At 45.3% G+C, this 14083-nt stretch overlaps 2 protein-coding genes across 2 annotated transcripts; one reads left to right on the top strand and one right to left on the bottom strand.

Moving 5' to 3' along the window:
* Positions 1-242: 242 nt before the first annotated feature.
* F5147DRAFT_836627 (heterokaryon incompatibility protein-domain-containing protein) lies at positions 243-5073 on the bottom strand. Its single transcript, XM_041444013.1, has 6 exons — positions 4889-5073; positions 4424-4839; positions 4130-4376; positions 3272-4076; positions 2513-2697; positions 243-2448 (listed from the first exon to the last, which is right to left on the bottom strand). Exons 1-6 carry the CDS (start codon positions 4994-4996, stop codon positions 289-291), a joined length of 3921 nt encoding a protein of 1306 aa, XP_041293644.1. The 5' UTR covers positions 4997-5073; the 3' UTR covers positions 243-288.
* A 1487-nt stretch (positions 5074-6560) lies between these two features.
* On the top strand, positions 6561-7383 carry F5147DRAFT_798001 (uncharacterized protein; the record flags this gene model as incomplete). The annotated part of the gene is made up of 6 exons (XM_041443212.1): positions 6561-6587; positions 6646-6780; positions 6832-7069; positions 7127-7150; positions 7208-7260; positions 7292-7383. Coding segments are annotated over 6 exons (569 nt in total), but the record flags the coding sequence as incomplete, so codon positions are not given.
* Between the last annotated feature and the right edge of the window lie 6700 nt (positions 7384-14083).

Below are 14083 nucleotides of genomic sequence, written 5' to 3'. Positions count from 1 at the left end.
TGCGACGAGGTAGGACCAAATCTGCTAGCTTCAAGTTGTAAAGAAGGTGAAGACGGTGATGAGGCAGTGAGTACTTTCGACTTGGAAGAGAAGCGAGAATATTATTGACCCATCCACAACATTGTCGTGTCTGGATTTCCTGCATTGTCAGACAGCATGGATCCTGTAACTCAGTTCCTTGCCTTGTCACGCATACCCTTCAGGCTAAGGTCGCGTCGACTATACAATAGATTCATCAACAAGCCGGGACCTCCCGAAGAACAACCAAGTAGCTATCACCGCCGACCATTATCGAAGAAACACTATCTTCTCTTCCGCTCCAGAAGCAATCCAGGGTGTCTCATGAATGACGCCCAACCCAACACGTTCCATCAAATTCCCATTCCGACTAACCGCCATCACATGTAGCAGGCATTCTTGGTAATACTCAATACTCTCTTCGTCGTACGCGCCGAGTATACCGGTACGGGAAAGGACGATGAATTCGAGGGAAGTCGGCAAGGCAACGTCTAATGGGAGGACAGCAGTACCTACCCAAGTGGGAGGCGAGGAGGCGGAGAGAATGTCGAAAAGACCGTGATGAATAGATGGATGGGATTCTTCACCACGTCGTCGTGCAATGGCAAAATGGCTAGAAGTCGTGCGGAAAATGAGAGTGCCTGGGTCGAGCGCTCGATGAATGTCTGGGGTTATCTCCGTCGGGTCTATAATCCCTCCCGGAGAAGAATACGTTGATCCCTCTTCCTCTGTCTCGCGAATCAAAACGACCCGGCGAGAACCCCTGCGTACATCAAGCTGCAGTATGATGCCACTATGGTCCACGATGTACCATGGATCGACAAACATTTCCACCACCGAAGGCTTGGCGAAGTAGTCCACGAGCCATGCATCCTCAGGATAGGTCACCAAATACCGATGCTCCGACATGTAGTCAACAGCACCACACCACGTAGCCCATGCCCAAGAAGGCCAGGGTAAACTGCATCCATCAGGGAGCGAACGACGAGTACGAGGTGTGTGTGGATTGTGTTGCCAGAGAAGCGCGTGATGTAGGTCCGTCAACATAATTCCATAGCGAAAGGCTCTGTCTGGTTCACCGAGCCCAAAGGCTTTTGCTAAAGCATTTGTCACTCCGGTGAGGGCATCAACAATGTCTGATTCAACGGTTAGATTGCGCCGTGCACACTGTTTCACGGCCATCATGTAACTCGCGAAGGGGTCCAAAGACTGAGGGAAGTATTCTGCTCGTGAATCCTTGAGAAAATTGGTGGAGTCACACTCGCTTTCAGCAATGACATCTTCACATAAGACATCGAACTGGCACTCGAAGTAGACTTGGTGTCCAGTAAAGTATATCCTTCGGCGGGAAAGCGCGCACTCTTGGTGAGTCCAACAACGTGTATTCCATGCGGACAAAGCAAGAGCCTCCTTAAGTCTTGGAGGCGCCGCATAGAGATGAAGTCCTTGAACGACTTCGATATGCTGTTGCGTTCTAGTGTGTGGGCGGCATCCTGGGAGAGGGTCTCGAGCCGTAGTGCCACCGGCAGCGATTACTGTGAGATAAGAAAGACCGTAAACCAGATCCATATCGTGTATCTGAGCGAACTTGTCCTGCGAGTCATCTTGAACAATGCACAAAGCATCAATCCATATGTAACGTTCACCAAGTTGTCGAACGAATAGAATCGAATCAGTGATGGTATCAGGGAGCTTTGCCGTGCCCAACCCGCCAGGCGTGCCGCGCTCTGCTATATTATCCTTCGTCGTCCAATACCCTGCGCCGATGCCTCCCCATATGTAACTGAGGGCGATGTAACGACAACCAGAAGGCGCGGGAACCACGGCCATCAATACTACGTCCACCACTCTCACAAACCCCGGCAGTTTCCTCTTGTCGTGTTCGCCTATTCTTGAAAGACTTTTACATATATCTCCATGGCTCGCATGGCACAATTTGATCCACTTCTTCACCATGTTGATATCCACGGTGTTTTTCACCCTGCGACAATGAAGGTCGGTCGGTCTTCCAAACTTGAAAGCGTCTTCTTGCATAAGGTGAATGTTGAGCGCACCTGCTATCCTGAAAGCTGGATATCTCTTCCAAATGTCCTCTATGCCTTCCATCGTGACGTAGAGGCGGTAGCAACGGAATTTAGAAGGGGGATAAGAGGCTAACTGGAGACAACCACAACCTTTCGTGAACATCCGACATTCGATCCCTGAGATATCGACATGAGGAAACTGGTCCAGCATCCATGTTCGGCGGACATGAAAGGATATGAGGCGGCAGAAATTGCATTGATAGGAATTTCGTAAGATGGACGAGAGATTATCGAGCGGGATGTCCTCCGTCTCTGGGATGCCATTGAGGAATATCTGATAAAAATCTAGATTTGCACAGATGGAACAGAGTAATGCCTCGTTGTCTGACGTGGTGGCATGATCCCTCTGTTCGCCCTCTTCAATCAGTCCTGTGACGCTGGGTAAGCGTGAATGGCAATGAATTCCTCACCTGGAGGTCAGTTCGTACGAGAGAGGAAGATTCATCGAATGTGACGTTTGACTTGAGTTTGTGCGTGCGGACGAACCAAAGAACCCAAACTCCAAGAGCAACCCCTCCAATAATTCCAGCAATGGCCAAACTATATGCGGAGACCGGACTGAGAATAAGACTTCTGGTTATACTGCCATGGTAACCTGGGCCGAGAGTCAGTTAAATAATATTGGTAAAGGACACTCACGTGGTTGAGTTGCACTAAAGCTGGGATGAACCATACAAGTACTCTGAGAGCGCGAACAACTTCCGAAATTCACCACGAGAACTCTGGTTTAAACTTGGCTCCTTGGAAGTGCAAGTAGGCAGTGTGAGGCAATGCATTTGTGACCAGATAACGTTACCATGAGCAGCCGCGGCGGTGCCAGATGACAAACATGCCACAAGCCACCGTTCCTTGAGTCCCCTTGGTACAGTCCTCATCTGGCCAAGTCCAAGGCTGTGACTCCTGCGTATAAGTACCAGTTGGAGTAACCAAAAACACGTACTTGACGATTAGTAAAGCACGTTCTTGTCAGGACAAACTGTTCGATGTTGAAACAGTCTGCGAGGACCAGGATGAGGAGAGAATGTTGATCACAATGCGCATCTCACAGAGCCCATTGAGTATGAATCAATCAAATATATTAAAATACTGAAGTATCTTGAACAGTTTCGGTGTAGTAAATGATTATTCGAAATCAAGCATTTCGATGCTCTGTGAAATGTCATACATACTATTTCCCTGCGTTTTTATAAGTGTCATGTCCACAATCAGGATCTGATGATGACTCATGACTTTGAGGGATAACAACGTTATCCTGTTTGCTTCCATGGTCATATCATTCGCAAGGAACTTTTCCTGAGATATCGTCTCGATATACGGGAGACCAGGTCCCAGTGGATCCAAGAAAAGGGTCGAATTTGGTGATTCCCCTTCGACAAGTCGTTGGTTCGATGTAGTGATGTTCCCAGCCTTGAAGTCCGTCACCCTATGAGGGTTAAAGTCGCGGATGCGCAATGGTCGCGGCTGAAACACCCCATCATGAGAGACGAGGTCGCCAATCAACTCGGCACTACGGAATCCGAAAATGCGGTGTATGCAGGAGCTGTAGGAGTTCTCGAAGAATCGGGTGTACTTTGGGCCCCAGGCGGACCAAGGCAGACTAGGAGAATCCTGGCTGGCTTCTCCATAACGGCTGATGTAGGTGGATTCGAGCTCCAAGAGGGTGTTCCGCTCGATATAGAAGGTGAAATACGGAGATTTGTTGGTCGTGGGCGCCGACATGCACATATTGATAGCGATGAGTTGATTATGAGCGCTGGCATGGAATGGAATAGGACTGAAGGTGATGAAGTGAAAGATGAAGGGGTCCTTCAATGCAGGGAAGGAGAATCTGGCAACGAGCCGGATTGCATTGACCGAATCGATAGTGTCGAGGGAGAACAACTTTAGTTCCCTCACGCTGGCGACGAGGAATCTATCGTTCGTTAGAAAACTGAAATTCGTCGTTCCGCAATCCGTGTCAAACATTTGAAGGCACTGAAAATCCAAGTTGGTTGTAAGTCATAGCAAAACAGGGGACTTTGACTCACCTGAGAAGCTTCCTTGGACTTCCAGTTCCAAATTTGCAGAAAATCGACCAGCTCACCGTCTGCTTTGTGAGCAAATTTGCAGAACAAGCCATAATAGTCTCCGAAGATCATAGATTGCGTGTAGGGGGAGTCGAAGAGCTGTGGATGGATTTGATTGTCCAGTGCTTTCACGAGGGGGGATCCGGCATCAGGATGGGGTTTGTCCTCAGACAATGATCTGAAAGTGACGTCATATGCATGACTCTCTCTGTTGCCGTCAATATAGCCCATGGTCATGTGCAAGAAGACACTCACCCACGGGTTGTTCTGGAAAGGATAGCCACAAGATCCTGTGCGGGCGAAAAACTGTAACCCTCGAATGCTGTGCTGTCGATTTTGCAGATGCGTTGTTGCAGGTCGATGGTGTGGGTGTCGCCATCTGATAGTGAGGGCTGGACGAACTTGAGTTGTTGGAGAGATTTCGCTGGGATTCCAAGAATGCCGCACGACCAACGGTAGTTGTCGGGAGAGTAAGACATCGGAATGGAATTTCTTTGAGAGTATTCGGCTCTCTGCCACGCAGTTTCGCTTTTTTGAAGCAATTGGCGACGTGTTGGAACGGAGATGTCGCCGACAGGCAACGATGCTGGAATCGCATTGAAGTATCGAATATCAATCAAGTATTGAAGTTCCGAGGAAGAGTCAATGAGTTGTCGAATATCACTGCATACCTGGAGATTCTGCATTAGTAGCGATTTGGGCAAAAAAGATTTTGCGTACTTTGCGTGCTCTGACTAGATCGTATATGTCTAGGTGACCAAGAATATCCAACAGTAATTCGGCAGGGAAATCCATAAATTTTATGGTGATGTTGTGAACTTGATTCATTGTTGGCTTGGGAGGTGAGATTTGTAGAAGAAGGCTTGTTGTTGCAAGAGTGAGTCGATGTGCAATGAAGATTTCGAGTGAGCAGTGACAAGGAAATAACCAGCTTGCCAAGTTTCATTTTATACGATGTTGATGCCAATATAATTGCGGATGTGCGGAACGGAATCACTATGACGTCATTCGTTCCGACCCGTTTCAGTATCACAGAAGTCTCGAACATAATATCATCCGGAGCCCCTGTGGCGTTAGGGTCCTATTCTAATTATATCCATCTTTTGTTTACATAATTACCTTGGGCTTACGACGGCCAAATAACTATCCGAGTAGCCGCAGTGCACACCAAATCCCTGACTGTCTCGGGTGTGTCCTCTATATATAATGGTCAGTCGTCGAGGATTCATTCATTCTTGCAAATCACTAGTACTCACTCATGGGTCTGTTGAATCAACTTGCACAACATTAATACAACGGCATCAACCAAGTAAGCTGTTAAGCGTCCTTCAAGTTGCCTGAACCTGCTAGTGGAGGCGCCCAGGCAACCTCGTACACTGATTATAAGGGCTACGTGGGTGTCACAGGTGGAATGTTGTTGTATCAAGTGCCTCAAGTAAGAACAAATGACCATCGTCATCGCCGATTTTGATGACACAGCCTTTAACTTGAAGCAGTGGTATATCTAGCACGAACACTAGATCGTTATAACCCAACATCCTCCACTCATTCACACTCAACTCTCAAATATGACTGTAGTCTCAAATGATCCTAGTTGGTGGCCGGTCATCGATTTGTATCTTTTTCTCAGCTATTGGATGGGTTTGTCATATCATTTGGTGATGTTTTGATCTAACATCAACTTGTGGCTTTGCAGTTGCCGCAGGCCTCATGGTGGTATATGATTGGGGTGAGCAGGACACTGTTCAAAAACTGCTGATATTCTCATGATATTTACAGTACTAACACTCGGAGAAGAGGTATGTGATGCTATTGTCGAAGTGGCGAACTTGCTAACAACGGTGTCAGATTGAATTGATCTGGGTGAGAAACAGAGTCCCATATCGGAATAAAAACGATGAATTAGTGACAGATGCAACGCTGGTCTCTCATGACCATGCTGTACCTGGTTGTTCGTACCTAATGTTGTACTATAGCATGATTGGCAGTTGTGCTGACTCCAAAATGGTCTAGATACGCTATGTTGGAATACCATATTCTGTGTATGTTATCTAGGCCAAAAAGCTGGTGCTGTACTAATAGTCCATCTCTCAATATCAGTGTCAATATTCTGGGTATGTCTCATATGCACCGTGTTCGATTCTTCTGATCGGTGGCACACAGGAAATATGTCAATTGTCTCACTGACAGATGCAGTGAGTATTCCGCAACCATTTCATTTCCATCCAATGAATGCACTCATTTATAGGGGTGAGTAAGATTCTCAACTTCAAACCTAGTTCAACATAATGACTCAATAAGGTGTAAGTCGGAACATTTAATCCTAGTACAAGGGTGATCATTAATCGGGGTGTTTCAGGCAATGTCATGTATATCACAATAAATGTGACAAATATGGTCATAACCGCCATGTTGGGCGGTGAGTTACCCAGCTGCAATACCTCAGTGATGTTGACTCAACTGAAATACAATGCCAGTCATCATGATTGCTCGGTTGCATGCCATGTACCAGAGATCTAGGAAGATGCTTATCTTCCTTGTCATTGTCTTCCTAGCTGTAAACATCGCCTGCGGAGTAATCGCGATAATAGGACTCAAGTATAGTTTAGCAGGTAAGCTTTACTTGCTGAATCGAAGAACACAACTCATTAAACAAACACCAGAGGAGCTAATACTCTCTGGTATTCATACTTGCAATGATGTACTTGAAGGGGATGTTCAGCTTCTGATGACAATGGTTTGGATGCTCAACACTGTTTGGGAGATCCTTGCACTGTGTCTTTCAGTCTGGATCGCCGTAAAACACTTTTGTGAACTGCAACGACTTGGCCCATTCACGAGATCGACCATCAGGGACTGTTTCAGAGTGCTCATGGAATCTCACGTGCTTTATTTTGCAAGGTGAGCTTGTAAAGTAAATGTGCTTATCTTTTTCTGCTCAAGTTCCGCACATGCTAGCTTTGCTGGTGTCTCTTGCTTCCAGTTTGTTATTCTCTCTCCAGGACTTGATGTCACAACCCCTTAAATGAATTAATGCAGGGCAGAGACTAGGACTCAAACACAGAAAGATCACAACAAGGATGAGGCAGCAGGTACGTCTTGGATTGCTCACTTGTGTTACAGGCATCTGTAACACCTACTGGAGCCCCAGCTCTGCCTACGCCTGCCCCCGCTCTGCTAGACTCCCCGCGCGGCGGTGTGCCGTCCGCACCTAGAAAGATAGCGGTCTGGACTGCTGTGACCCCGCCCCTGGCGCTATGACCCCGCCTGCTGCTATGACCCCGCCCCTGGCCTAGATGGCCTTGTACCTGATCCATGGAGGCTGTATGCCTCATGGTCACCCTAGATCAGCGCATGCATACCGCATGTCGCTTCATGAAGATCCGCAGCGCGCTTGGCGCTTCCTGTACCTATGCGCAGCTGCCCTTGGCGCAGCATGCTTGATCAGAGGTTAAGCCTCATGTATCTTATCTGAACCCCATGTCTTGTTATCATAGATTTACGATATACTATTGATTACAGACTGAGCTAGAATACTTGTAGTACTTCCCTATAAGTAGACACAGATTATTGTACTTAGACTTTACTTTAATCTACTAGGTTCATCCCCAGAACTTGCTCATCTAAGCTTACCAGCTTCCTTGTGTGAAGACCGCACTTCTAAGTCGCCCCCATACGACTTAGCACGTATCCGCTAGCCCTGCATCTCGACGAGCGCCGTCTTACCGAGATCGCCGGAGGAATCCTTGACGTTCCGTCAAGGCTAGACCACGCTCAGCTTCAGTAGACTCACTCAAGTTGTCGCTGAGAAGACCTATCCTAGTTCGCACACGCCGACCGACGGTCAGCGTAACAACTTGGAGATACAAGAGGTTTGAACTAAAGAGCTACTGACTACAAGACACTACCTATATACATATATTGAAACAGAGATTGAAGTTGAGTATGAACTGACTAACCAATGAGAATAATTTAAAGGTATCGTACGATTCTATATATAACTATGATGTCATAACATGTGTCGCAGCTGCAGTAAGACTCTGGAACATTCCAAGAGTGTCGCGTGGTATGCTGTCATCATCATGTGATTCAGGTACAGTGGTATTTGGTAATTCTACAATAGACGCCGTAGGCGCTTCCTCAACTATAAATACATTCTTAGGTTTATCTTTAGGTACAGGCGCTATACTTGTGCGCTTAAAAGACTTTGAATTTAGGAAAGTATAATGGTTCGTATTTGGAACTCATGATATTACCCCCTCTCTAGGTTGAGCGTCATCGCGAAAGACATTTGGACGAATAAAGTTTTTATGCCATTCCAAAAACTCCTTGGTTTCAAACACCGACTTGTTGATTTTGTGGGGATTCAATGCCTTCGGGTTTTGCCGGTGAAATTCTTGAACTTTCAACCATGCATTTTCTACATTTTCCTCAGGTTCCCATGTCACTTCTTCAATCGGATATCCTTCCCATTCTATTAAGTATTGGAGTTTGGATCTGTGCAGTCTCGAGTCTAGGACTTTTCGCACTATCCATTCGGAATTGCCTTCTGATACGATCTCTGGCAGCGGGCGGTGATGTGGAGGTCTTTGGACTAGGGTCGACGGAGTATGGCGGGTAAGTAATTCAACGTGAAATACTGGGTGTATCTGATATTTTGCCGGTAACTCTAGGCGGTAATTTATGTCGCCTGTCTTCTCTAATACTTTGAATGGACCAAGTCGTCGATCAGAGAGCTTCTTATTTGGTCTTTTCTGATGGATATTTTTGGCATTAAGCCAGACCATGTCTCCCTTCTCAAACTGTGGTGCATCTTTCACTCCTTTATCATAGAACCTCTTCATCCGCTCATTTGCCATTCGCAGCATACTTTCTGCATCCTCCTTCGCTTCTCTCATCATATCCACTTGTTCATCAGCTGCAGGTACTTTAGAATCGGAAATTGGTGAAAAAGTAAACTCGGGATTATATCTGTAGAGTACTTTAAATGGACTATGACCAGTTACAGTGACGGAATTGTTGTGAGCGAATTCTGCTATTGAGAGCCAGTCTACCCAATCATTCTGGCGGTAAGATGTGAACATTCTCAGATATTGCTCTACTTCTTGATTGATTCTTTCCATTTGTCCATCTGTCTGAGGATGATAAGCCGTTGACATGTTCCATTTTATGCCTAGGCGTTTCGACACTTGTCCCATAAACTTCGAGACGAATTGTGTTCCTCTGTCTGATATCACCTGTTTCGGAGTTCCATGGTGTTTCCATACGTTATCTAAGAAGAGTTTCGTGATTCCTCTAGCGTCAACTTCCTTCTTCGTAGGCATGAGATGTGTTTGTTTCGTGTATCGATCAACAACAATGAAAATACTACCAAACCCTTCACTTTTAGGCAAATCTACTATCAAATCACAAGTGATTGATTGCCAAGGTCCCGCTGGTATTTTATTTGGTTTGAGCGGACCATGTGGTTGCATTGGGTGAATCTTTGTTTGTCTGCATCTATCACAGCCAACTACGTAATTGTGGACATACTTTGTCATTGAAGGCCACCAATAATTTCTGGAAATAAGTTCTAAGGTTTTTGCTCGTCCAGGATGTCCAGCTGGTGGAGAGTTGTGAAACAGCTCCAATATCTCTCAGCGGATCTCTTTATTGTTTGGAACGTAGACCAATCCTCGGAACAACACCAATCCATCCTCCACATTCCACTCTTCAATCCCTCTATGTAGTTGTACCGGTGCTGCTTTTAGCGTTTCTAGCGCTTTAGCGACTTCAGGCTCTCGTTCTGTGCATTGCCTTATCTTTCTCAGCAATTGTTTTTCTCCTTGCACCAAAACTTGGCCTCTTTTAGCAGCTTTTACAGTGAAAAACTCTGGTTTTAACAAGACGCGGTTGGAATTGTCATTTTCTACCCCCTCTCTGTGGTCTTCTCTCTGAGATAGACGGTCAGCTTTGTCATTGACTATGCCAGGCTTGTGTTGGAGCATAAATTCATACTCCACCAGGAACAAACTCCATCTGGCTTGCCTTCTTGTTAATTTTTGACTCATCATGAAATACTCGAGATTCTTATGATCCGTCCAGATCTCCACATGTTGGGGTTTTCCCTGCACATAGTGCCTCCACTCCTCCAATGCTCGAATGATTGCTAGTAACTCTTTGTCGTGGATGTCATAATTGCGTTCAGCATCATTCATCGACTTTGAGTAGTAAGCTACTGGGTGCCACAAATCGTCTTCCATCAGTTGAGATAGAACTGCTCCTGTTGCATAATCGGAAGCATCGGTTTCTATTTTCATTTTCTTCTCAATGTCAGGCATGACTAAGACTGGAGCTTCTGTGAATCGCCTCTTTAATTCATCAAAGGCGTTCTGTTGCTTCTCCGTCCAATCCCATCTGACATCCTTTCGCAGTAAATCATTCATTGGTCTGGCAATGTCCAAGAACCCAAGAATAAATCTTCGGTAGAAGTTTGCAAAGCCCATAAACACTTGTATGTCTTTAACATATTTGGGTACAGGCCATTTTAACACTCCTTCTACTTTCACAGGGTCCATTGAAACACCACCCTTCTCCACTATCAACCCGAGGAACTTGACTTTAGACTGTTCAAAGCTACATTTCTCTGGCTTCAGGTACAAGTCATTTTCTTTTAGTTGTTTAAGAACCTCTTTCACAACCTTCCGGTGTTGCTCCTTATTGCCATTCATAAATACGAGGATATCATCAATATAGACCACTACGGTCTTTCCATCAATCAAATCTCTGAATATCTCATTCATCATTGTTTGAAATGTGGCAGGGGAGTTTGTTAACCCGAAGTACATTACGGTTGGTTCATGGTGACCAAACAGCGTTTTAAAGGCCACCTTCCACTCGTCTCCTTCTTTCATGCGAATATTATTGTACCCCCATCATACATCCATCTTGGAGGATATCGTAGCACCAGTTAAAGCATCAATCAAATCTTGAGATCTTGGTAATGGGTACGCGTTTTTAATTGTCTTCTCATTGAGCTTTCTATAGTCCATTACCGGTCTTAACTTGCCATCCTTTTTGGCTACAAAGAAGAAAGGTGCTGCTACTGGAGACTGTGAATCTCTAATACGTCCCAGTGCAGTTTCGGCTTTTAACCAATCCTTCAAGGTATCCATTTCCTTAGGTGACAAGGGATAGGGTTTCACATTCGGCGGAAGATCACCATCATCTTTAAGATCTATCGCATGATCCCACTTCTTTCTTTCAGGGAAGCGCTTAGATTCTTCTTCTGAGAAAACTCCCAGGTACTCATGAAGCCAATCGGGAACCATCTCTTCAACCGATTTCTTCACTTTTGTTGCTTCTTCTGCAACCTTCTGCTCCGTAGCGACCGAGGCTTTATACTTGATCCATTCTCCAGGATATTCTTTATCTTCTATTTTCTCAACTGTCGCCCTCTTCATCGCCATGTCTTCTTCGTCATCCTCTTCTGTGGGAATCAGATCTGGCACACTATCTATCTTTTTTTGTTCTTTTCTTTTTTCTCTATTTTTTTGTCTTTGTTCTTTTTTAGTACTACATTTTACGGGGCAATGAGATAATGCGAAATGTCCTGCGTTCCAATCTATTTCCGGGTTGTGGTATCTTAGCCAATCAATGCCAATGATAACATCATCGCTTCCTAAGTCCGTAACCATGAAGGCTGCTTTATCCTCAACATGATCACCGATCTTAAGACCTAGTTCAGCGAAATGAGTCATTGATCCAGCGGCATTTAACGAGCCATCTATGTTTTTAACTGGAATAGGCCTTAATAATTTACTGCACCGTACTCCATTCTTCTTCACAAATTTCTCACTAATAAATAATGTTGAAGCACCGCAGTCTACCAAAGCTTTCATGTCTGCTTGTCCGTTCTTTCCTTTCAATGAAATCGGAATGTAAAAATGTTCAGATTTAGATCTAATAAATACTTCTGATACATCCAAAAATGTAGATAAGATGGAGAAACAATTGTTCGGGTCTAAATCCGCAGATCCTGACTTTGACCCTCTTAAAAATCCTTGCCTTCTTTCTTGGCCCATTCCTTGAACCAAGATGGCATTGAATCTTCTTGTGGCACTGTAGTAGCCTTCACCTGCACTTTTGGTGTGCCTTTGCAGTTTCTTGCCATATGGCCTTCTTCTCTGCAGCGGTAACATTTGAAAGATCCAGTCTTTCCTTGGGGCTTGGGAGCTCCTCTCTGTCTGCTGGAGTCAATGTCCATTGCATCACTGTCCATTGTGTCACTGTCTTTACTAGGACCAGCCTTGTATTCAGGGGTCTTGGGGCCTTGTCTCGGGGTCCACCAAGTTGTTTTCTTCTTGTCCGCTGAAGGTACAACAATTCAGATGGTGAGTCTGAACAATGTTGGGTCTTGCAGAACCTAGCTGCTATTCAACCCTAAAGGGTTTCTGGACCAGGCTCAAGGCTCAGAGGAGAGCAAATGTCATAAAAACTGCTGAAGACTCAGACTCATACTGGTAACTGGTGAAAAGGTAACTTCATTATGTAAGCTACAAAAGTGCCAACATAAGGTAAGGTAAAAACAGTCTCTACAAGCCCAGCCAGAAATGAATCCCTACACCGCATCTAGTTCTTCAAAGTTGCATCCGATTTGGATCGCGTGTTCTACCAACTTCTTTAGGGTGTCTTTACCCGAGTATGGTACATGTGCGAGCTGTACTTTGATGCGGTCTTGAAGTCCTGTCCTGAACTTCTGGCGTTGGTCGTAATCGGAAAATGATGTGTGTGCAGCCTTTTGTTTAAAAGCGGCTGCGTACTCTGGGACCGACGAGGAACCTTGTCTTAAGGCTTCCAAGTCTTGGATTGCTTTGCCCTCTTGGTCTTCTTGAACCCACATGCTTGTGAATTCTTCGTCGAACTTTGCTATTGTCAGTGTTGGTAGTTCACTGATATATTTCTGGGCCCATTTGCCAGCTGATCCCTTCATGAATGATAGCATGACCGACAGACATTGTTTGTCTGAGATGTTTTGCCATTGCAACATGTATAGGGATACTTGAGCTACCCATACTTTAGCGTCGACAGAGTCTTTTTCTCCTGTGAAGTCCGAGGGTTTTGCGAATTTGATGTTAGGGGTGGATGAAAGCATCGTTGCTCCAGCAGATCCGAATGATGGTGCTTGTGTGGCAAGTTTCAGGGTTTCATCTTCTTGCATTTTGAGACATAATTCTAGGTCTCCATTTTTAGTTGCAAGTTCCTGATTCTTACGTTCTAGTTCTGCAATTTTGCCGAGCAGGATCTTGCTGTTTGCCCGAATTTGATCATGGACAAATTGCATGAACTGTTCATTCGTCTGGGGAAAAGTTGGTTCGGACATAGTGCCAGTTGTGTTCTGGAACCCGATTCACTGATGTCTGTGAAGAGCTGCTTGTAAGGGCTCTTCCGAAAAGGAAGGATGATGGAAAAAGGAAGTGAAAAAGATGTACGTAAATGGAAGTCTGAGCAGTCCCCGATATCTGATCGGATCTACCACGTACTCAGGATCGAAGGATTCTTTAATCAACCCGACCGATCTTCCCTATTACTGACTATGAAAAAATGCTATACTCGATCAAGTGAGAAAAACTAGGGTCTAAGGCAATCTCCATTCTGAGGGTACAAGCCTAGGACAAGTTATCACGCTTCCAGCCGAAGCTTACACGTGCGAGTCTCACTAGGACGAGTATCTAAATCCTCGTAGGTCAAAAGCCAGAATAGAGCCTAGACAGTTCTGCTAAACTCGAAACGAATGTCTACGTGCATATGAAGAGAAGGATAGGTAAAAGAAACTATAGTAACGTTGAGCAGGCAGGGTTTTGGGCCAGCACTCAAAGTTGCAGCGAGACACCTAATGTCGTCAACACCTCCATCTACTGGTTGCAAATGTTTGTG

The sequence above is a fragment of the Suillus discolor genome (assembly GCF_016758755.1).
Source record: "Suillus discolor strain FC423 chromosome Unknown F5147scaffold_23, whole genome shotgun sequence".
In the NCBI taxonomy this organism is placed as follows: domain Eukaryota; kingdom Fungi; phylum Basidiomycota; class Agaricomycetes; order Boletales; family Suillaceae; genus Suillus; species Suillus discolor.
Note: the sequence above shows the minus strand (reverse complement) of the source record. Positions and strands in the feature narration are given on the sequence as shown.

Bases quoted from the DNA above. Each gene is read 5' to 3' on its own strand.
- F5147DRAFT_836627 (XM_041444013.1), bottom strand. From the start codon at position 4,996: ATGAATCAAGTTCACAACATCACCATAAAATTTATGGATTTCCCTGCC. The intron at 4,840-4,888 runs GTACGCAAAATC...CAGAATCTCCAG, and splicing joins ATCTAGTCAGAGCACGCAAA to GTATGCAGTGATATTCGACA. The intron at 4,077-4,129 runs GTGAGTCAAAGT...TTGGATTTTCAG, and splicing joins AGTCCAAGGAAGCTTCTCAG to TGCCTTCAAATGTTTGACAC.